This window comes from Geospiza fortis, unplaced genomic scaffold, assembly GCF_000277835.1.
Source record: "Geospiza fortis unplaced genomic scaffold, GeoFor_1.0 scaffold366, whole genome shotgun sequence".
In the NCBI taxonomy this organism is placed as follows: Eukaryota; Metazoa; Chordata; class Aves; order Passeriformes; family Thraupidae; genus Geospiza; species Geospiza fortis.
Genome location: NW_005054342.1, coordinates 2,740,999 through 2,765,090, shown reverse-complemented (window position 1 = coordinate 2,765,090; position 24,092 = coordinate 2,740,999). Strand labels below are relative to the sequence as shown.

Sequence of the window (24,092 nt, the reverse complement as noted above, 5' to 3'; positions counted from 1 at the left end):
ACTCTGTGCTCCTGGGACCAGTAGAAGGTTTGGTGTTGTTGGACTTTAAGATCTTTCCTATTGCTTCTTTCTCTCATGGAATTTTGTCCCATCTGTCACTAAGAAGCCATGACTAATACTTAGGAGATAGGAAAAAAGTTTCCACGGGAAGGGTGTAGCTGGCCACTCTCTTAGCTGGGGGATTTCTCTTGGAGGGGCAGGGATACCACAAAACTGAGCTGGGGAGAAATGGGACTAGGGCAGCTCCTAGCTCTCATGACTTTGGAGGAGGATGGTCGAGCTGTTGCTTGGTGGCTGAATTTGCTGCCAGAGCCCAGCCCTGCTCTATTTTCTCCTGCCATTGCTCATGAGAGCAGCCATTGAACTGGGACCTTATTGGCACCCTGCCTCGCTGGAATGGACCCTTGCCATCTGCTCGGGTGCCTCAGGGGAAAAAACCAATACCGCAACCGTGTCCCCTTTCCTGGAGGGTATGTCTGCCTGGCTGCATGTGGCAGCTGCTGCTGAGGAGGAGCCTGGCTGCCACTGCCCAGCCCTGCTGCTTTCTTCTGCTGCCTTGGGCTTTTTCGCTGCACTGTAACCCACACCCCTGCCTGCTGGGACACCGCATGGCCCCTGCAGCAGCTGTGGAGTTTCTGCTACCTCTCCTGCTACCCGGGCTGAGCCCACCCTTCCATTCCAGCCCCCTCTCCGAGGTTCCTGCTCCAGCCCGTTTTTGCCATCCAGCCCATGCACCATTACTGCGTGAGGGTGGTGTGGCTGAGCTGGGCCACAGCGCCCCCTGCAGGCGCGGAGGGATCAGGCACCGCCCTGCCCGGCCGGGAGCCAGCAGCGCCCCCGCTGGCTGTGACTGGAACTGTGCCGAAGGGGAAAGTGCCTGCGGCCAAGATAGCCGGGATTGGATTCCTCCTGGTTCTGTCTGCTGTGGCTGTGCTTGTGTGCTTGTCTTCTTATCCATACACATATAGTAAAGATCTGTTATTCCTTTTCCCATATCTTCACCTGAAATCTCTGTAATTTCCAAGTTGTAATAATTCAGAGGGAAGGGGGCCATAGTCTCTTTTCCGAGGGAGGTTCCTGCCTCCCTTGGCAGACATGTGTCTTTCAAACCAAGACAGGTGTGCGCTAGCAGTGTCAGTGCCACTGTGACATAACTGTAAGTGACACTGGGCAGGTCGTGGCCTCTTCCCAGACAGAGCAGCCTGCTGCTGAAACCCTGCCAAGTTCATGTCCTGTACTTTCATTGACCAATGGAATAGAATCATAGGATGGTTTGGGTTGGAAGAGACCTTAGAGATCATGTAGTTCAAATCACCTGCTATGGGCCTGGACACCTTCCATGACACCAGGTTGCTCAAAGCCCCATCCAACCTGAACACTTCCAGGAATGGATCATCCATGCAACACATTCTTGAGCAGCCTGTACCCAGGAATTGTATGGACATAAATCTTCAAATACCTACATCTTGTGTCTCCAAAACACATGGTATGCTCTTGAAGTAAATTAAGACTATTTATGGTACATAACAGCACATATCTAATTTCTTTATCATTTTTTCAAAGGCTTCCTGATAGGTAATTCCTAGTCCTCAAGCGATAAGGACTTCTTCCTTAGGGATTTCAATTGCTGCAGGAGGATAAATGGTGTTCTAATTCTGGCACCCCAGGGGCTGGCTGGTACTTTTTCACCCAGTTGAAATTGGGATAAATGGCTATCTGTGAGACTGCTATGATGAGTTCCTACATTTGTGTTGACTGGCTCCCCCCTAGCTCCCTAGAGTTGAGGTTTGCTCTTCCTGGAGTGCAGTTTGGAGTGAGGCATTGTATAGTTTTACCTTTCTAGATGCCAAGGGATTAGAAGGAATATGATACACCATCTCTGCTCCACAATCTTCCCCTCATTCTTCGACAGCTGTGGTTTTGAAATTATTACTGCTAAGCCTAGCCAAGGCTGCATTCTGTCATGCCAAACACACACATGTGTTTGTTGCATCTAGGGTGCCACCTACATTATCTTTCCAAGCAGAAAATCTACTCCTGTCTGATTTGCTGCTGCATGGACTGGTGTTGTGAAGATAAAGGGGGCTGCTCTACTTGCCAGGCTTCTTCAGACTTCCCTTTCTCCCATTACATTTACTGTTTCAACAACTTTGCATGCATGTCCTGTTATTCCACTGATTTCACACTGCCCGTTTGCTTGCACTGTGGCTTCCTGAGACAAGTCTAAGCTGTGTTTTCTCCCTCAGTACATGAGTAGAAATTTCATGGACCTACCGGGCTAAAAATGGCTTTCCTTTGTGCCCACACCATAAGCCTGTACTGGCAAGTCTGGCTAACTGATCAACCTGGTTATTATGTTTCTTAAATTTCTCTGAGTAGCTGTTGTATTATTTTCCATTCTTGTCATGTTGGAAATGGTTTTCCTCATTGCTGCTGATTAACATGACTCCAGTCTTTGAGCCATTTCTGCACCGCATTAGTGATCATTCAGCAGGCTGTGTATCTGTATTCTCAGGGCCACTGGGCCTCCCAAGCATGTTCTAAGGCTAACAGAGGCCATTACTTCTGCAAATTCATGGCAGCCTCTTCAGTCTATACCTTGTCATATGCGGGGCATTGTATAGCCTTCATGTTGATGTGCTGGCTTCAGATTAATCAGTTCAAGATGGGGAAAGACAAAGATTACATGGTGTCTGTTCCTTAATACTGTTTTGAAGGTTTTTCCTTCAATCAATATAGCATCAATACCATGGAAAAATTCTCCAGAGATTGAACAGAAGGTTGCCTTGAACCTTTGTGTATGGTGCCATGGAAGATGGTAGGGCTGCATTCCTACCCCTTGTAACAGCCAGTTCCAGATATATTGCACACCATTCCAGGTGAAGGTGGACCCAAAGCTAGTGTTTGGAAGGTTGCTTGGTATCATACAAAGTAGTTGAAGTTTATTTTTCATTTTTAAAAACATTGCTTCTCTATGTGTTTGTAAATTCTAGTCTGGGAAAGATTTCCCAGCTTGCTGCAGAAAATTGGTTGCTCCTTCCACAGGTACAGTTTCCACCTGTTGAAAATAAATGCAGTGGTAGTCATCACAAATTCCTTTTAAACTGGTTTAGCCTCTGCATTTGATGTGACTGTGAAGCCCAGAATAATAAGATCCAGAAGATTTTTTCACAAAGAATTCCAAAAAGTCATAAGGCAAATTCCTGTGAAAGTACCAGAATTTACATCTTTGTGGTGTAAGGTCTGTCTACTATAGTGTTTCTAAATCCTGAATGGGTTTTTTAAATGTATAACAGTGCCGTTAAAATATATAGTTGACACGTCAAATGCAGAAGTAATTCAAACATGTTTTGGGAAAAAAGATTATTTTGAAAAAAAGCATTTACATTTTATGTCAGGTCTGACCACACAGCATCATTGGTTGCATAACAAATGCATTTGTTTTACTCCATGCACATTTCAGTCACTTGTGAAGTGTCCACATGCTATAAACACCTAAAATTGGCGTCCTTAACAGTACTTGTAAAAGGAAAGGAAGGCCTCTTGACCGGAGCAATGGTTAGTTAAATGCAGACGTTAATTCTGCTCTACTTTTCTCATAGCTTGCTTCCTGTAAAACTCCCATTGGATCTCTTCTTGCTCCCACATTTTTCACAGAATATGGTATCCATTTGCTGATGTGAGTAAAGTATCCACAAAGCTCGTTTCTCTCTGAGCCCAAGAATTTTTAGCATGGACAATCAAACTTTTTTTTTTTTTAGGATAGCAGTTGTTCTTTCATTGGTTAAAAGTTAAACTCAGTATTACAGGTTAATCTTTCCACAAAGTAGAAGTTCTTTTTGATTAAACACCCATCAGTTTAATTAGTGAAAATTTGATTTTAATTTGCATGCTTTTTTGCTTAATCACAGAAAAATCTTGCTTGTGTATTTTCTGTTTTGAAGAAATCTAACATTCTGAGGATAACATAAAGTGAAAAATTTTTGAAACTGATATATTCAGGAAAACTGTATTGGTAGGATTACTGTTCTTATAACTGACACAAAAATATTACACTCTAAACCTTCTGTTTCTGAAAAAAAGTGCAGTTAGATTGTTTAAACTTATATTTTACTGCCAATTTTTTTGTTCCCTGTGATTTGGAGAAGAGTAAACTATGTGAAGAAGAAAGGAACTAGTAATGATAGTAGCGGTAGTAGAAGTGAGATGTGACTAAAAAGTGAGGCTGTTGTGTTGGGTAGTATACAGTGTTTATTAGAGCTGATGCTATTGTTGGACAAACCAGACAGCTCTAGAGTCACACAAATCCTTGTTAAATTTAGAAACGAGATTTTGGGATACGCTTTGGGGGGAGGGGTTTGGGGAATTCTATGCAGAAAGCTTTTAGATAAGTCTGTCTTTTTCTACAGTTTATCTCATTATCTTTCAATCTACTGATTCTTCCCTCCTCCAACTACACACTTGTCTGTGTTTTTTCAATGCCAGAACTGCCTTCCTGCCTACTCTCTGGTTCTCATTCCATCCTGGATCCAGGCCTCTTGCCATTGGATCCCAAATTCAGTGGTTACTTCACCATCTATTCCCTGCTGTCTCCCTCCCCAGATGTTGCAAATGGTTATTGAGACATCTCTTCTTCACCTCAGAGCTGTCCCTGCTTGTCTTAGCCAGCAAGTTTGTGGTCTGATTTACAATATTCTTCTCCACTGTTCTCACAAAAACTTTCAGCTTTCCTTTTTTTTTCTAATTTGGCCTTCTGTGAAGGTCTTTGTATACTAAGCAGAGATGTGGACCTTTTTTCCCCAAACTTCAGGCAAGACTTGTGATTCTGAAGCTTGTGGCTGTAGTGAGCTGACAGCTCCTCTGCATCCAGATTTCTCCCTCTCTGTCACTGCTGCTTCTACTCCTATCCCTTGGGCATTGCCATTGTATCTTTGTCACTGGCTCCATTGCAGTTCTATATCCTGGCACAGCTCCTTCAGCTTGAAGTTCTTACCTGTCCTGCATCCATTCCCATTGCTTTTCTGTGGTGTTCTATGAAATTATTAAATTTCTAATAAATAAGTTAATATATAGTGCAAACTGAAGTCTGGCATGTGTAATGGCAGCCTGCAAGTGGTTAACACTGGAACGTAAAATCTAATTTGATTTTAGGAGGTGATACAGAATCAAAGTGAAGATGATGAAAATAATTCTTAGAATGGACATGGAGAATTCTTGTTGTTAAAGGTTTTGTCTAAATATAGCAGTCATCCTTTCACAAGATGCAGTTGAACTGGAAATGCTTACAGTTCCACTGTGAATGCATTCCAGCTGTTTTTCTGGGCTCATGAACACACTGAAACTACTAAGAACATAGCCTTGGTACAAAAGGGAAAACTTGCCTTTTTCCTCAAGTACTAAAGGATAGGAAGTGGAAAGGAAAACCTCTCAGCCTTATTTTAAATGAGAAACAAAACTTATACCATGTTTCTGGCTTGCCATGTATTTGTGCCAACTCCTGTGATTCAAATCATTGCAAACACTGTACCGAGTCTGGTTTCCTCAACCCACACCTTCCCCATCATAAAATCCAAAGTCTTTCTCTTTCTATTAGCTACAACAGGAGGTTGTAGCTCATTTCAAGTACACAGATTGAAAAGCCCGAAGAGTCTTTTTAACCATAACTGAACAAGCCACAGTTAAAATAAAGAGCCTGGAAAAACAAAGTCAATTTTACTGTTCAGTTAATGTTTCTAGTTAGATTACAGATTTTGTTTGGACTTTACTATTGGCATACAAACTGTATTGAATTGTTAAGAATCGTGGTGAGGAAGGTAAAAGAAGCTGTCAAATTGTCATCTTACAGGTATCAGCAGACATAGGAGTTCTGCTTTCTGTGAATCTTCATTTCAGTGTGCTGCTATAAAAATAACAGTGTTGATCTGGCTCTGTAAGCATTGCAAGTGTATATTTCAAATACATTTTATTTTAAAGAAGTCATTTATAAATGAAGATCCAATTTCCATTAATTTGTTCAACATAAATTATAATTTAACTTTTTTTCCTTGATCAGAATGAGGATTATTTACTAGTCCAACAGTTGAGGCTTTGGGACCAGTGCCTATGCCAATTATTACCCATTGTCTGCCAGATCACAGATTTTGGGTTCTTAGTACTTCCTCATTTCTTGTGCTAAAACTTCACCATATTTCATCTAATGCAGATTGCCCTAATCTTTTGGTCCCTGAACCTTGCTGCTAGACTTTTTTTTTTCTCTGAGCCCCCCACCACACTGCATTTTCCTCCGAGCCCCAGACCACACACATTCCTTCCTGCCCCAATCCAAGAGGCCACCAGAGATGCCGAGTATGAGGATGCAGACCAAACAAAATGCTGATTGATTGCAAACAAATTCCTGACTGTGAAACCTTGTTGTGGAGTGAAACCTTTAATCTATCATCTTACACACATTATTCCATATGAAATGTTTTACTGATTTGGGATGAGCAGAAAAAGCACACAGCCCTTGAAGTCATGCCCCGGACATCACACAATTGCCCTGCAAACACTTCTGCCTTTCTCTGCCCTATACTGGGCAGGGTACTGAGCTCTAGAAATGCATGTAGAGGTTTGGCTGCTTGTGATATGGCCACTGTTTTGAGGTACGCACTTCAGGCCAAGAGGCTGATGTCAGTCAGAAAGGTTCTTCTCAAGAACTGCTGAAGCTATTGCTAGATGTAAGTGCAGAAAACCTTGAGGAGTAACAAGAGTCTTCATCGCTGGAAGAGGGAGAGGTGCTGACAACATAATGTCTTTGACCTTTGGAGGATGTCGTGAAAATTTGCAAGGATTGCAGTCCTCAATCCTTGAGGACTGAGTTGCAAAATGCAGAATTACAAGAGTAAATATTTGTGTGTATGAGGTATCCTAGCCAAATTGGGCCATCCTGAATGTGGTTTTACACAGGGTTCTTGTAGCTTTCAAATGTTGAATATAAGACAATTTGACTGGTCACTGACACCCACAGTACTGAATACTAATAATGGTAAAACTTTGGAAAGCACCTGTATTTCTTAGTACTTCTCAACTAATCCAGACATTCTTGGAATCAGATTAATTTTAATTATCTGTGATGCCAGCCAGTACTGGGAGGGTTTCTTAGAGGTGTTAGAGGGGTTAGGATGCTGACATTATGTTGGTTGCCCAGGCATTTATTTTATTATCTCTAAGCTTCTAAGAAATAAAGTCAGTATTTACAGGGCCAAGCTGTCCTATGGTTTCTGTTACTTTAGCATGATGGATACCAAACTGTCCAGTAAATTTCCACTACCACATTGCATTGTAATGTAAAATGCGAACTAATATACATTAACAAAGTTAATATATTTTTATGCTACAAAAACTGATTGATACTATAGTTGGGAAGGAATCTTACAAGAGTAAGTGTGAGCCTTGTGGTCAGAATGCACCTGGTTATGGAAATTAGGGTATGTGAGTAGTAGCTGCAAGGCTTGTCAGCTTTGTGAAAGCTTAAAATCCTGTCTGTTGAACAGCTTAAACTTTGAAGTTGTAGACTGTGAGCAACGTGTAATTAAAGAATTTTGGTGTCTTAGGCTTATAAAAAATGAACTACTGACATTTCTTATGCGAAGACAGAACTTCAAAAGTGTCTGAATGCAAAGCAGGCGCACAGTCCTTATTGATCTTGGTGAGATTTGGGAACAGGTTTTCCTTAGACTGCTTCAGAGCTCCTGATCCAACTCCATGACCACAGAGGCAGTGGTGGAGATCAGAGAGGTCTTGGCCCATTGAGAGTCTCCCTAGAGGAACAGTGGTTACCCTGAGACTGGGAAGAGGGGCGGGGGGTACTACTTGCCTGCTCCAGGGGGTGAAGGATAGGGCTGGCTTTGCTCTGTTGATGCAAGAGAAGGCAGTGGTGGCCGGAGTGGCTCTGGGGCTGGCCTTGATGACATCAAGTAACTTCATGTTTAATGCACAGAGTGACCTCAGCGTGGTTTAGGGTTGCTGTGAGGAAGGTTCCATGAACTGCTGCACACAGATGCAGACAAGCCCATGTTTCTGTCTGCCAGTTGTGTGTTGCTTTAGTCCCTGAATTGACACAAAAGGTAACTTAGTAATAATTAAAGTGCTTACTAATTTTAATAATGCATTTATGTTTGGTAAGGGCAAGGACATAGGTGAAATGGCATTAAGCATAGTATATGACACTTGCAGTCCTCAATTGTGGTCAGGCCCTCCTGAAATTACAGTTAAGAAAAATTGAACAAAAAAAATTAAATAAATACATCCAATGACTTTTGATTGCTTGCCATGTGGATTCAGTACCTTTGTTACATTTTGCAAAACCCTTTTCCATTCCTTCTACTTCCCATCCCAGTGCCCCCAAAACTTCTCATTTCTTAGTGGAAGTGTCATGCTTCCATCACCCAAATGTTCTTCTACCATCTCTTGTTAGTGTAGCTTAGGTTTCTGCTTACAGACTTCAGGAGACAGAGCAATGTATTTCAGTTTTCATTTATAAAAAGAATTGCGGACAGAGTGACTTAGTTTATTTTTAGTTCTATGACTTTGCAGCACAAGGAGTATAGTCCAGTGGCTGGGATTGGCCCATGTCACAGCACCATAGGCTGCTGAAGCTGATGCCTTTTCCTGATGCCCTTTGCCACCGTCTGCTTCAGAAGGATCAGCCTCTGCAGGTTGCCCAGGACTGTGGTCAGCTGGGTTTTGCTTATTTTGAGTGTGTGGAGGTGGTACTTCTCTGTCTTCTGCAATGGAATGTGAATATGACCATTCTAATACTGTAGCAGGAAGTATCTGAGAGCAGTGACTGGTCTTTGCAAAGGTCTTTGCATTCTTATTTGCTTACTTGGATCTCTTGGATACCCTCTAGTTCATCAGCTATTCACAGCCTGTGTTTGCACTGTTTCTTTTACCTACTGTTTTCCTCCCAACTAACAAACTGTGTTGGTTACTAGCAATGGCCTGGCGAAGATCTATGTGGGAAATTCAGGGCTCCTGGACAACTAACCAGTATGATTAAGTAGAAGCTGTGTATTGTTTACATTATGCATTTATTTATACGTTCTAACTCTAGTGCCCATGCTGATCATGCATTTCTTATTGGTGCCTTTGCTTGTCTGTGCATTTTGCATGCACTTCTCAGAATATGTGATCGGTTACAGTCCAGGTGGCTCACAGCTCTCTGGTATCTCCTTCTTGGTGTCTTGGAATTCTGTTTCTTAGCTTCTTCTTTCTTATTTTAGCACAGTTTGTGCTAAAATGAATGAATTCCAGAGAGTCCTGAGAAAATTCTGGTAAGAGCAGTTACAAGCGAAATGGCTGGTGCACACTAGTCTGAGTGGTTCAGATACATTGCTACAGATCTGTCTCTTGAGGTCCAGGTATTTGAGATACAGAGGTGAAAGGAAAATAGTGTAGACACTTCTAAAGTATTCTTGAATCTGCTCAGGCTCCTAGGAGCTAGAAATACCTGCTGTATTGTTCTTCATATGCAATACAATATCTGCTTTATTTGTAAGTATCCTTGTTTAGACTAAGAAAATGCTCATAAGCCAAATTGCTCTGGCTGTTCCTTAAATCTATAGAGAGTGCAGCAAATTCTTGCTGACTTTTCCTTCTTGGGCCCTGATAGTACCTTTGTTCTTTAGCTTTATCTCTTGTTTTATAATTACTTTTTTTCCTGGAACCAGCTGAATCATACTGAGCTTTTCTCCTTTTAGACTAAGTCTCTGAACTTCTACTTTAGTTGGACCCACCCATACCAAAAGTGCAGTGAGTACATTTTTAAAAGCAGCTGCTTTAAAGATATAGAAGGTTTGTCATGAACAGTGGAGAAATACATTTCTTTGCTGGGAAAGCTCACTTCCAGCAACTTAGAGGGCAGATTTTTGTTGTAATGAGTTCCATAACCTAAGTTTTGACATTTTTTTGTTACCTTATCTCAAAAAAAGTAATGTATATGAAAAGCCTGATATGCTTGCTGCATGCTTGGAAAGCAGAATTTTGGTTTCAGAATTGTAATTCCAGTCAATAAAGCATGATTATATTTTTCTTTTATTGACTCTCAATTTTATTTATTCCTCTGTCAGAGCATTTTTTATGTGGGCTTGGCAGTGAACAATCTCATCCTAAATTATTTCTCTGTGAAGCTCATTTGCAAAATCCCTTAAAATAGCAATGTCACTGGAAGCACACCCTTTTTACAAAGGTTTCCTCCTCCTGAGGGAAACCACTGCAGCTGAAGCCTTTCTGAGTTCCTGGACTGAATTTTATGCTGGCAGTGGGAACTCTTCATATAGCCGCTTTTCTGCTCCAGGTAAAATTTCAGCTGCACCAGCTTTCTGTAAAGTTGAGTGTATGTGCTTGTTTTTCCGTCTGCCTGGAAGGAAACAGGGTTCTTGAAATATACACAAACCAGAGCAGTGTTCATTGTGTTAGTGCTATACTTTGACTTTGAGACAGATGGTGTTACCAGTTCCTGATGGTCCCTTCTCTGGCTGCTGCTCTGGTACAGTGTTTTGAGGAGTGTATGTTTTCAACAAATTCCTCTGCCTGCCCTCTTGGAGTTAGACTACCAAATTCTGAGCAGGTCCTGTCTTAGGCATACCTCCCAAGGACTGTAGCCTGAGAGATGTGCTTGAGAACACAAGCAAACTAGAACTCAGGTTTGAGGAACAGCTATGCCTGTTAAAATTTCTTATGAGTGCTTTGACCTTATTTTATCTGTCGATACAGAGGTTTCTTAGTGTAGTCTAACCAAAAGAGTAACTTCAGAAGTAACTGGCATTTGTGTCTTAGCACCTCCTAACCTCACAGAGGTTTGTAAAATTGTATTGCAAGTTGATGTAGACTTCAGATAAATGACCTGCTAATGTTTTGCGGTCTTGTGATCTAACAGAGCTTGTGGTCTCCATCTGAAATAAGAGATACAAAGTAAAATATATTCTTGCTTTCCGTTCAAGATCTATACCTACTTATTTTATCCAGAAGATTTTAAGTGTGCATTGCTTGTGCACCACAATAGAGCCATCAATCACCTCTGTTTCTGTGAAAGGGCTTTTCAGAGACCAGGTAGGCCTGTCTCCTTACTTGGCTGTGAGCAAGGTGGTTTTAGTTCAAATATTACAGTATGGGAATCACTTCTTAGACTTCAGATTTCAGTTTCTGCTGTAGCTGTTCAGTTGGCCAGAATGCACTTTTTTTTTTATTCCATTCCAGTTGCTTCCCTATTCCAAAGAAAAAAAAAGTATCTTACTCTCTTTTCTTTTAAAAAAGGCATTATTGATGCAGTTACCTGAGAAGGAAAAGGCATTTCAATTTTGACCTTAGTTACGTCAAAAGATGTCACCAAATATATAAGCATCCATCATTCCTGTTGTTAGACTTGTGACTTGTCTTAACTTGGTCTGTCATGTAAGTGAAAGGTGCATTCTGCTTCTAGTTTGATTTTGATGTTTGTTTTTGTTCCTCTCTTCAGACTTTGCAGTAGCTGCTTCTGATGCCTCTTTGGTGGTTACATTCTTAGAGGGAAAGCCAGACACATAATGCTTTATGCAGGTATCTTCTGAACTAAGGTAGTTTCTGTTTGGACATAACTTTTGCTCTGGCTGGCTTGATCCTCAGTAGGTAAAAGTCTTCCAGCTTCTATGGGGCTGAAGCAGTATATTTAGATGTCTTTTTCTTGAATGGCTGATAGCTACTTTCAGGCCTTTTTCCACGCTTCAGTGAAAGTAGGGATGGTGAAAAATTAGAAACACCCCAAACAGTTGTTTTAGCTATCCACTTATCTTACAAGGCTCTGCTGTTGATCACACCACCAAATTTGTCCTATGAAATCAGTTTGTGTCATCTATGTCTTGAGTTGGTGTGTTTGTAGTTGGCTGGGTAAGCAGCAGTAGCTCTAGCACCTGATTTAATACAATGGGAGACAGTGTTCTGTTCCTAAGGACTGCAAATAGAATCTAATCTTCCTGTAGTGGAGACCCCATGGTGGTGCCAGCTGCATTTAGCTGTGTTTTAGGAAGTTGAAAAAGTGCTCAAGATCATACATGCTAATATCTTAACCACCTCCATACTGCTAATCCTAGTTAGGGGGAAAGGTAAGTCTTATAAACCCATGAAAATTAATTTTTAATGCCAAGGTATTAACTCCATTACATAACTTTCATAATGGCCTTTGTGTGCTCCAAGGCTTTTCTTCACGCTTGAATCTTGTATGCTGTCATGCATTGGAGCTGTCCCCCAGCTTATTTTGTGGTTCAGTGGAAAGAAGAGTGGGAAAGAATATGCTGTGAGTGGCACTAAGGAAACATGCAGTAGCAGTGGCAAGAATAAAGTGCATTATTGGCTGCAGGAATGTATGTTCCAACCCTTCAGGTCATTTCTACAGAGCCAATTTTTAGTGTGGTTCCTTTTTTTTCTTAAAAGACATATGGATAGTGACCTGGAGAAATAGAGAAGAATGTCTGTCTTCAACCCTGACTCAAAATATTCTTCTAGATTGACTCAGGATGCAGAAAGCATACTTCAAGATTGATCACAGACATGTTTATGACTTTATTAAATGTTGGGTTTGAGTAAGAAAAAGCAGTGTTCTTACTGTTTCTTTTATCTACTCTACAGGCCAAGATGAATTTTCCTTAGAAGATGCACTTTTGGGAGGTAAAAAAGTTTCTTTCACCTCTTGATTTCTTAGTATTACTGCATGACCAAGCATGACAACTTTGCCACATATGGTTTGTTTAAACCTCAGTGGAACAATTCAGCTGTGTGTTTGTCAAGGTGTTGACCACACAGAACTCAAATTTGTCTTTTGAAGACTTAAAGATTTCTCTTTGAAGCGAAATTGTCTTGCTGTATAGATTTGATCTTGTGCATTTTGATGTATAGGTATGTACTTAGATTTGTCCTTTGTCCTTCATGTAGCTTCTGAACAGTGTGTTAAATAATATTTAATTTTTTTTCCCTAACCATACCTGACAGAAAGTACAAAGAAGCCTCTTGTAACTCAGAAGACACCATCATCAAATAAAGGTGAGATCTAATTGGCTTGTAATGCCTTTTACTGTAAAATCAAGTTTAGTATATGTTCCAGTTTGAGATCCTGAATTTTTCAATTTAGTGGCACGTAGGGTTGTGATATTTCTATAAAAGAAAGCAGTCCCCTAACAGCAAAAGGATTTCTTCATTTTGGAATCTGCTCTCAGAAATATGTTTTGTGATTTCACAGAAAACCCTGTGAAAATTACTTCTGTTGGCTTTCAGTCTACATGTTTGGAGCTTGCTCACCTTGAGCTGGCCCTTGACAGGTCCCATCATCTCCAAAAGCAGCAAGTTGCTTGGCAGGTAATGCTGGTAACTTTGTAGGGCTTTTCTGTGAGTCACTGATGAGTCAGCATATCTTTCATTTGTGGAGAAAAAGTTGTGAGGTCCGTTTTATTTAAAAAGTAGTCTAAGAATACAGGTTTTGCATTACATTTAAAACTTCCCTTCTTTCTTTGTAGATGATTTGGACTTCTCTGACGCTTTTGATTTTGGTAAGTATCATGTTTTCCTGGATACTGCTCAAATGTACCTGGTTCAATATCTATCCATCCTTTATGACCTAATTATAATAAGGCACTGAGTTGATTAGGGTAGCAGACTGTTGATAAAAATAACTGCAGCCTAGTTTTTTTTTGTTAATCTTAAGGTTCTGGATCACCAAAACTGTAGGAATTTAAGTAATTTCTTAGCCAGCTTCTACTTGTTTCATTGCTGTTTCTTCACTAGATGGCACTGACTCCATAAACTATTATGGAAGTAAATGTTAATTCCAAAGTAATGTCTCCCATTTCAAGAAGTATTTCTTGTAGCACAAGAAACATTAATCTGTTATAAATAATTTGAAGGAAAATACTTTTTCTAATGTGAAGGTTGTGACAGAACTGTACAGAGATAATTTCTAAGATCTTTATTTTCCTATTTTGTGGCAAGCCAAATGAAATGTCATTGTGGGGACCTAGTCTAGTTATATTCCCTGTACTTTGTCTTATTTTACAAGTGAGGTACCAGGCTTCATATTTGATTAAAACCTGGTAATTTTAAAAAAGAAAACAGCCAAGTAATCTGTACCTCGTAGAAAAACTAAAAGAAACTCAGCCTTTGAAATTAGATGTGCAAACTAAAATGCTGCATAAGACTTAATGAGTTTTTCTGCGTATGTTCCATCCTAGCAAGGATCTGACATGCTGGTTAATGTAGCAGGAAAACCCTTATTGGCATTAAAACACAGTATTTACCTAAAATAGCCAAAGAAATACAGCATTAGCTAATGAAAAAAAAAATTATATGGGGAAGTTTTGATATAATATTTTAGGTCAGATCATCTTTCAAGGTCACTCCATGCTCTGCTTTTGGTTTCTTCACACTAGTAATTTTGCTCAATTTATTCTAACTCTTATTTGTCTACAGGTGATCCCAAGCCACATCCTCCTGCAAATCCTAGAGACACTGGTAAGACTGATCTAACAGGAATTTCTGAACAGTAAAAGGGTATTTGTTAATCTCTCCTAGTCCCTTTGAACATAACTGTGTTATAGTCTGGTTTTGTTATCTTAACATTTTCTTTTTTTTTCCCCTAAATCTCTCTTCTGTTATTAGATAACCCCAAGAAAGATCAACCTAAAGACTCTGGTAAGGCTTCTAGCACAAACTCCTGGTTACTGTCTCAGTTACACTTCCTGTAATTGATCCTTGTTAATTGCCGGCTATGGATGTGAGGTGTGGCATACATCAAACACTGAAGATTGAGAAAAAGTTGTCTTGCAAATAAGCTTTGCACCAGTCTTGAAATTCCATAACAAACCTGTTGAGTCACTTTCACTTAAAAACAGGATGATGTGGGGAAGAGGCAGGATAGGACTGTCTCTATGTGTGCTTGGGGCAATGCTGTTCTTACCTGCCTGTGGTTAAGCACCCATGTATTGCATTGAGTTCTTCTTTACAAACTGAATCCCTTCTAGTCATGCTCAAAATTAAGCAGCAGCTGCCTGTGATCTTTATTCTTAAAGGATCTAAATTAAAGGGAAAGCTCTAAGTTAAAGGGTTGTCTTTTTTTGTTTTGTTTTATTTAAAGACCCCATTAAGAAATACAACTCTTTGTGTTTGACAGATAGGTTTTAAATACATGTCCTTTCCTGCATGTTCTGCTTTAGAGGTCCTCCCTATCTTTGCCTAACCCAGAAAAAAAAAACAAAACAAACAGATTCAGAAGGATGCAGCTGTGATGATGCTATTATTCAAACACATGATGGTAAAGAGCCCTGAAATGCAAGCCTCAGTTGTTGTTCTTTCACCTGATTTGCAGTAGATAACTTGAGTGTGATTCTTGCATGCCTCAGTACAGTGCTTTTGGCACCCAACTAAAACATCCTCTGATGCTATACTTTTAGTTTTTCTGCCTGAAAAACTGATTTGCATTGTGTAAACTAAATACTCATTTGGCAGCTGAGGGAAGGAGGAGAAGGTGCCTTGAGGGAGGCAGGAAAGCTCCATGAGGTAGGGTTCATTGGAAATGGAGAGGGACTACTTCAATGTCCTGCAATAAATCAGAAAAGGGAATTACATTTCGACTGTTTGAGACTTAGAGACCCAACTCTGTAGAATCATTCACAGTTGCAGCCTTGAAAGTAAATGGTCCTTTTCTGTCCACATTGTTTCTTTGCTTTCACAGGACAGTGAGATTTGGGCTTTTAGAGTTAAGCAGCTTCTGAGGCTCCATGCTTGCTTAACCTGATTTGTGCAGTACTACCTGCTCTTGGACACTGACTTCTCTCAGTTGTTCAGGAAGTCCAGAGAAAGGAGTGCTGCTGTCAGACTCTGTAGTGCTGCACTGAAGGGACGTGACATTGTGAGGTCTTTTAAAAGGTTAAATGTTCTGACTCTGGTGCTGAGCCTAAAGCCACCACAAATTCAGTTGAATGGTCTTGAGAAAATGTCCATGTTATTATATGCCTTGGTGTATCTTGTTCACTGAACTTAAAATATGGTAATGTTATTTGCATTATTTTATAGACAAATTTGATGATTCAGATCTATTGGATGGCGGTTTCCCAAGAGGAGGAGGAGGCGATGGCAGTGGCAGCAATGGTAAGATAGCAGGTTGTGCTTCCTATTGTTTCTGTGGCTGCCTGAGCTTTTGATTAAAGCCTGCTCACAAGCTGGTTAGACAATTAGAGACCTGGTTAGAGCTGGCTAGCTCTAATTTGTAATGCATTTGGTTCTGGTATCTGAAACTGAAGAGCATATTTTCGAGTTCAAAAGTAACATGTTCTGTCTCTGCCAAAAAAAAAAAAGCCCCAAATACTTAGGGGTGACACTGGTCTAGAACAAACATTTTCAGTGATTTTTTACTGTTATGCTAAGAAATACGGCTTCTAAAACTGAAATGTGAATGCACTACTTACTTCAAAATTGACCATTAATGTAGTTTTTAAGGTCATCCAAGTGCTATTTTTGATTTTTTATGACATACTCTTAGTTTCTTTCAGTTCTTGTAGGTAGGAAGCCTAGGAGTGGGCCAGAAAAAGAGTCCACCTTATGTTCTCAAAGATTTCCTTTGTCCCAGGATGAACTGATATTTACACTTCCAAGTGATGCTTAGCCGTCACTTTACTGTGGTGGTAGTGGGGCAGGTGAGGACATGAGAAGTTGTAGATGATCCATCCCTGGAAGTGTTCAAGACTAGATTGGATGGAGCTCTGAGCAACCTGGTTTAGTGGAAAATATCCCTGCCCATGGCAGAGGATTTGAAGCTTGGTGATCACTAAGGTCCCTTCACCACCATGTGATTCTATACTCTGAACATTATAAAACCATTTCATAGCTTTCCAGACTTTTTTTTTGGTAATTTGCTATGTCTAAAATTACTGCTTTACTGCAATTTTAGTATTTCCAAATCAGAATTAGTTTTAAGTATCTTGTTGGGGTTTGGGATGTGCTAATGGTTACTGACTTGTCTGAAGAGCTGTCCTAGGTGGAAACTACTGATGCCACTGTTTTGGGTAGCTTCCTCCTTCCAAGGTTCCTTTGGGGCAGTACTTGAAAATTGGAAGGGGCAAGAAACATCTGTGGGGACTTGTGTGGTGATTTCATCTGCACATGTTCCTGCCTCAGTGGTACGAGTTGCACAGTGACAGATTTAGAGTTAGTATTTATAGAACTTCTGGCTTGCTTGTGAAGAGAGTTGCAAAGGTAGATGAGGCTGGGATTTTAGGAAAAGATAGTTGGTTCTGTGGAAATACAGCTGAATGTTACTCTGAAATTATATGAGTTCTCTGTGGTGGTGCACAGGCTTATTAAACCAGATTTCACAAATGTTATTAGCTCATTTCCTAGAAGTGCTGAGCACTCAGGGCTGGAGCTGGCACCACTCTGAGCCATGCTTTGAAAACAGAAAGTTTCAGTACCAGTTTAACACTGTATGGATATAATAGATGGCTTGTATTTTTGCATAATTAATTGACAAAATGTTTGTCAATTGCGATATGAGTGTTCTTTAGACATATAAAATGTAAACTCTCCATTTATTTTTACAGAACGGAAGGGTCCAACTCCAAATAGTGACCAAGAAGGTGAAGGTAAATGCATGAGTGTGTGTGTGTGATGGTGTTTAGATGTATGAAGCTTGTTTTCTTGGGGTTTCTGATTGCTAATCTTGTGCTAGAATGGTTATTACTGGGAGTGGGTTACAATTAAAAAGCTTGTGTCCAATCTGGAATTGTTACTTTTAAGCTCTGTTTCCATAGTGCTTTAACATTTCTATGTTACAAATGATTCCCAAGTGTTAAGGTCTCAGAGATGCTGGTGCAGTGGTTGCATGCATACAAAGTAGATATGGCAATGAAAGGGTTGCTTTTTTAATTAGTGGAACATAAAACAGGCATGCTGAAGTTCTTTAACAATGGGCATTGCTAAGAAATCAATGGTTATAAAATGAGAGGATTCACTTTTCATTGTGCACAGAGTTGGTTTTTACAATTTCATGTAATTTCAGTTTAATGTTTTTTGGAAGTGTTCACAGTGTTTACTTTGAGACAGTATTTTGATGTGGCTTTGAGCTCTGAAAAATGTTTATAAACATCTCTGTTTTTTTCAGGTTCTCAGGGAGTATTAGCTGGAATTATAAGTGCTGTGGGTGCTACTGTAGTTGCATCAGTAGGTAGTTTCATTGCTTACCAGAAGAAGAAACTCTGTTTCAAGCAAAGCGGTAAGAGTTCCAAATGAGTTTTGCTTCCTACTGTCTAAAGAGAGGCATTTTTGTATTTATATATAAATATAAATTGATCCTATGCATAAAGTAGTTGTAATACCCCGGTGAATTTATGTTCACAAAGAGTAACCTTTCCTATTAGTCATCTAAGACTGACAAATTCCTTGCCCAAAAACTAGGAGGACTTAAAGCTTTACATTTCTTAAAATAAAAGCACTTCTGGCTAAAATTAAGCAGGAGAGACTGCAGAAAATATTTTTTAAGAAGAATCAAGTGAAGGTTAGGATTAGAGATTTTTCATGCTGAAAAATACTTGGTAGTTTCTAATTTTGTAAATTCTGCCTTTGTGTCTTCACAAGATGCTGCCTACTTACTAGTTTTATGACAACTTACCCCAGTATTCATCCCCAAATTATTCTTCTGCAGTGATCTACTGCTTGCTTCCTTTCCACCTAAATAAGATATGATTTGGATAAGAGTACTGTGGGTGATGGGATGGGCAGAAGTTTTTTCTGTTTCAATCTTTCTGACTGTTTACAGAAGGGATAGAGTAGTCATTCAGCCAGGCACTGCTGTTTTGTAATTTGGTAAGTTTGGAAACCCAAAAAGACCTATACCATGTATGTTAAAATTAATGTGCAGGCAAAACAGAGCAACTCAACAACTGTCAGTAGCCCATTATTTTCACTGCTGTTTCTTCTTTCAAATTATCTCTATTTATCAAGAACCTCAAATATAAAAAAAATTATAATTAAATTTGGCCTCAAATATAAGAGAATTTGAATGCTAAATATCTGGTTTTTTTCCCAGCAGATGAAGAGAATGTGAATATGGATAGCCACAGGGGAGCACAATCTGAGCCACCTGGTAAGCCAAGAATCCAGAATGGAAGATCAGCTCTTTGCTGGGGATTGCATTAAATGCACTTTATTGACCATACTGGAGAAAATGAATTGTACAGTTTTGTTAAAAAAAAAAAATCAACAAATTTGGCAGAATATGAGCTGACGGTGTGCCTAGGTAGCCAGGAAGGCCAGTGCCATCCTGGCCTGTATCAGCAACAGTGTGGCCACCAGGACCAGGGTTGTGATTGTCCCCTTATACTTGGCTCTGGTGAGGCCACACCTCAAGTGCTGTGTCCAGTTCTGAGTGCCTCACTACAAGAAGGACACTGAGGTGCTGTGGCATGTCCAGAGAAGGGCAGAGGATCTGGGGAAGGGCTCTGAGGAGTGACTGGGGGAGTTGAAGATGTTTAGCCTGGAGAAAAGAAGGCTCAGGGGTCACGTTTTCACTCTCTACAGCCACCTGAAAGGAGGTTGTAGCCAGGTGTGTGTCAGTCACTTCTCCTAGGTAACAAGTGATAGGACAAGAGGAAATGGCCTCAAACTTTGCCAGAGGAGGTGTAGATTGGATATTTGGAAAAATTTCTTCATGAAGAGGTTATTCAAGCATTGGATCAGGCTGCTCAGAAACTCCTCAGGAAAGCACAGGAGTTGTCATCCATGGAGGTATTTAAAAGATATATAGATGCGGCACACAGGGACATGGTTTAGTGGTGGACTTCGTAGTCTTAGGGTAAGAGTTAAAATGGATGATCTAAAAGGTCTTTTCCAACATAAATGATTCTGTGATTCAATGATTTTACCATGATGACAAACTTAGAAGTGAATCAAGCATTCGGTGCTGACAATATGGCTGCTTTTCTAGAGTTTTTTATTGAACAGACTGGTTTATTGCCTTGAGAGTGCATTGAAATGCAGCAGCTTAGAGAAAGTGAAGAATTGAATTTTCTCTGCAAAAGTATCATTAGAGGCAATTGTGAAAACCCAAGCCTACTCCATCACTGTGATGAATAACTGCAGTTGGAAGTTTATTAGTGCATATTTTTTTCTGATTAGAATCTGAAATGTTTTCTAATTATAAACTGATAACAGAACACTGAAAGAATATACAGTAAAAAATTTGTGATGTTTGGACAGGGATGAAACGACACTGGAGGCCAAGAGGACTGAACTCACTAGCATGTTGTAATTAAAGCATTCTCTGATGTGAACAGAGAATGATTCTTGTATGAAAGAGCCATTACATAATTAATCTTTCTACAAAGGTGAGAGCTGTGGAAGGATCTCTTTTAAAGCAACAAATACTGAGAACCTCACCATTCCATGTATGGTTGTGTAGGGATTTGGATGATGGAGCAGGTGATAAGCTCCAGGAATCCATGGAGGAAATTGTATAGGTGAAAACTTGGCCTTGTGACTGGTCAACAAAGGAAGAAGCACTATAACCTCATGCTGAAGTTCATTGGTTTTGAAGTACTGAGTATTAAAATCTCAAAGCAGTATATATTTGCAGGATATTCTTCTGTGAGTTTAATCTTAAACCTGCGGAACTATTTCTGGGTTTTTTAATAATTGAAAAATAATTATGCCTTATTTCTCTCGGGTATTTCATCAGTTTGTTATAAACTTTCATTTGGTTTATTATCTTCTTTATAAACACTTTAAGCTGTTAAATACATAAAATTCTCAAGTACAAAACATTTTCTTGTGACTGGCCGTAAGCACTGAAGAGACTCAGTTATCCTCAATTCACCTGTGCATTAGGGAAGCAAGTGGCATCATTCAAACTCCTCTACCAAAGGCAACTAAAATATGACCTGTAGTTGGGTTATGCTGAAATTCTGGCCAAGATTCACCAGAACTCAAAAGTGAAATGCATCAGATGATGCATCTCTTATTTTAACCAGCAAAGTCACACTTGGGATGTTGTCAAATATGATTACTTCTACCTATTGATTTAATCTGATATTGATGTCATATCATGTCCCAGGTTTCATACCTCTGTTATATTTTGCAGACAAGCATGATCATGTGTTGAGCTAAGAGAGACATGGTCGTCATGGTGCTGCTCCTGATCTGAGTTCTGGGAGTCAGCAGATGTTAGGTCTGCTTCTGGTAATAGATGTTGCCTACATGGCTTCCAGTTAGAAGCAGTCTCTCATTAAGCCAGGTCAAATGGCACAGCAGAATAGATCTGTGTTTTTAAAATTTTGTGTAAACCTGTCTTTGACTTCCTGAACCTAGGAGCGTGTTTTCAGAAGCTTACTTTTTGTATGAGGAGCCTGTTTGCATCTGCAGGACCTGCCAGCCTGAACCGAGTGCTGGGTTACAGTGCAAGTGTAGATAGCTTCCCTGTATGTGGTAGGACGTGGTTATTTGTGTGAGAAATCTGTGTGTAATTTTCCTTGCTATGCAGCCTGTTGGCTTCATAGAATCAAGCCTCTGCTTTCCTAAATTTATCACACAGTGTCAAACATCTGCTGAGTGTTGTTGACTGCATAAACTGTTACATAGTAATGTATAACGTACATTGTATGCTAACTTAGTGCACTAATCTTGAATTGGTTTTCACTTTTCAGTTCAGCGCACACTTCTGGAGAACTAAATTAAAGGAAGAGTGGTGAAGAACAGATCTTTGGAACTGGATAAACAATCTGCATTCTGTCAAAAAAAAAAAAGAAAAGGAAAGGAAACAAAAAAAGCATAGCAAACAGCAGAGCCTGCAGTTTCATGATAAAACATGAAACTTGTCTGAAACACCTCTGGGACTGTGACTTAGACCTGAGTACTTCTGTATGGTTAGCCCTGTGAAGCATTGTTGCACACCAATACATGGCCTTAATGACAGGAGTGTAGAAGTATGTTGTGCCTTTACATTCTTTCCTTGACTCCTCTGACAAATAGGTGTGTCTCAAGTGCATTAAGTGTATTTAACTTTTCCTTACCTCTCCAAAACCAATATGCAATTATGGTTTCTGTTATGTTATTGCTCTCAGGCAATACAAACATTTTTTTTAAATAACCTGAACTCAGTGAGTGGACCAACCAACGAGCTTGGTGTATGTTGTGGGCACCTGAAAGCAAACAGCTCACTGTGTATGGATGGTGGATCTGGGTGTGGGTGCTGCCGATCCAATCTGTGTAGCTGCCTGGGCCAGCTGCCAGGGAAGAGCTGCTTGTGCTTGAGCATTCAGGAGACAAAAATTCTGTTTCGTTTTTAGATTTTTTTTCATTGCATCTGTCTGGTACAGATTGAGAAAACCCAAAGTTAATGCACACCAAGCCTTCTTCCTTTTTGGCTCTTCCTGCTTGGCAAGTACTGAGCTGGTCAGTTGTGGAAAAGCCTGTTTTGCAGATTAGAAACATAATTTGTATTTCTGGTGACATTGATGTTTGGCATCATCTAAAAAGTTTTGGATTAAGAACTTGGGAGTGGGGATTAACATTTTCAGACTTCCAGAGCCAAAAGCTTAAGTAAAGATAGTGTTGAATTCAGAAGGCTTATCATACATGTATAAGGGACAGAAACAGTGCCACAGTTCCAAACTACAGACAGCAAGAGTGACCAGAACAAGCCAGCCTCACTCCACAGGCATCCACTGAACAGTAGAAATAGCAAACACATGAGAAGTGCTTTTGGACTAGTGAAGGATTCCCCTAGGATGATCACCTATGGTTGCATCCTCCTCTGAAAGCGCTTGTGACCAGTGCTGTGGCTCTTGAAAGCAACAGGAAGGTTTCAAGGATCTGTGGAAACACGGAAAACTACAACTCATAACAGCTAAAGGACTAAGTCTGGAATAATAACTAGTTCTGTCAGGAAGGAATGGTCTGACCAGTTTTGTTGGCTTTCATTCTAGTTGCTTTAAATTTTCATGCAGTTTTACCATTTGTGTCTTATTAATGGGCTTAAGTCACCTGACAAAGTTCTACAGGAGGTGACCATTTCTTGGAATATCTTAGAACTTAGAAATTAATGAATTTGGATATTAAACCTGTAAATATATCTGTGCATTCAGACGTGAATGTATGCCAAGGATAATTCATTTGAGAATTTCTTGTACATCTTTCTTAGCTTGCAACAAAGCTTTACACAAATTTTAGTATTTTCTTATGGAATTAATTTGTAAGTCTCTTTTTGCCCTACGTCTGCTTTTAGTATAAAAGTGTTAAAGCTTTTAAGTGTGTTTGAGAGTGCAAAAGTGATTCCTACATAAGCATTTGATTTATGTAAATACAAAGAAATGTACTGCTTGCCTACATGAATTAACAGATATATCTGTGCCAAGTGTAGAATAAACAAAAATAACTGTTTGTTAGGGATAAAATGACAGGAGGAGCTCAAACTAGCTTTTAGCTAACCAAGATTGTTGAATCCTTTTTCAGCTTTTGTGAACCCAAAAGTTACTTACTAAGACCTATCAACATTGTGATTTTTCTAAAAATAAATTTAAAAAAAAGGTTTGTGTCTTCTTCTCCTCAGTAGTTCTGAAAATAAAAAAACTTGGTGCTCACTCACCTAGGGAAGGACCCTTTAAATGGTTTGTCTTCCATCAGCTGCTCAGGTTTATTTCCTAGAGATGTTTTAATTATTTTGGAATGAAGTTGGCCAGAAGCAGCAAAGCTTTGTGCTGCTTACCCGTGTGAAGTGTAAAGAAGACATCTGTCTGTGTGAAGGACAGGCATGGCTTTTGAAGAAAAAGATTTGGAAACCCAGAAAAGATGCTGAAAAGATGCACTTAGATGTCTTAGTATGGGCAAACTTAACAGCGTTCAGTTTTCCTCATCCAATTATCATCAGATCCGGGAGGAATAGATACTTTTGCAGGTCCATGTGTTTTCTCACCTGCTGATGTGAGAGGACCATAAGAGAATGAGAAGGCAAAGCAGGGGTTGCCAAGTGCCTAAATAGTAACAAATTTACTGATTTTTCCAACTTACTTATTTGTCCAGTTGTGGTTCCACAGTCTGGAGTTGTG

At 39.9% G+C, this 24,092-nt stretch overlaps 1 protein-coding gene across 1 annotated transcript; it reads left to right on the top strand.

Moving 5' to 3' along the window:
* The first annotated feature begins 346 nt into the window (after window positions 1-346).
* CD99 (CD99 molecule (Xg blood group)) lies at window positions 347-23,573 on the top strand. The gene is made up of 11 exons (XM_014307708.2): window positions 347-470; window positions 12,643-12,681; window positions 13,003-13,053; window positions 13,524-13,556; window positions 14,473-14,514; window positions 14,662-14,694; window positions 16,075-16,149; window positions 17,598-17,639; window positions 18,158-18,268; window positions 19,082-19,138; window positions 21,693-23,573. Exons 1-11 carry the CDS (start codon window positions 347-349, stop codon window positions 21,716-21,718), a joined length of 633 nt encoding a protein of 210 aa, XP_014163183.1. The 3' UTR covers window positions 21,719-23,573.
* Window positions 23,574-24,092: the final 519 nt, after the last annotated feature.

Excerpts from the sequence above, each read along its gene's own strand:
- CD99 (XM_014307708.2), top strand. The coding sequence starts at position 347 with ATGAGAGCAGCCATTGAACTGGGACCTTATTGGCACCCTGCCTCGCTG. Across the intron at positions 471-12,642 it reads CGTGTCCCCTTTCCTGGAGG|GCCAAGATGAATTTTCCTTA; the intron begins GTATGTCTGCCT and ends TCTACTCTACAG. Across the intron at positions 19,139-21,692 it reads AGCACAATCTGAGCCACCTG|TTCAGCGCACACTTCTGGAG; the intron begins GTAAGCCAAGAA and ends TTCACTTTTCAG.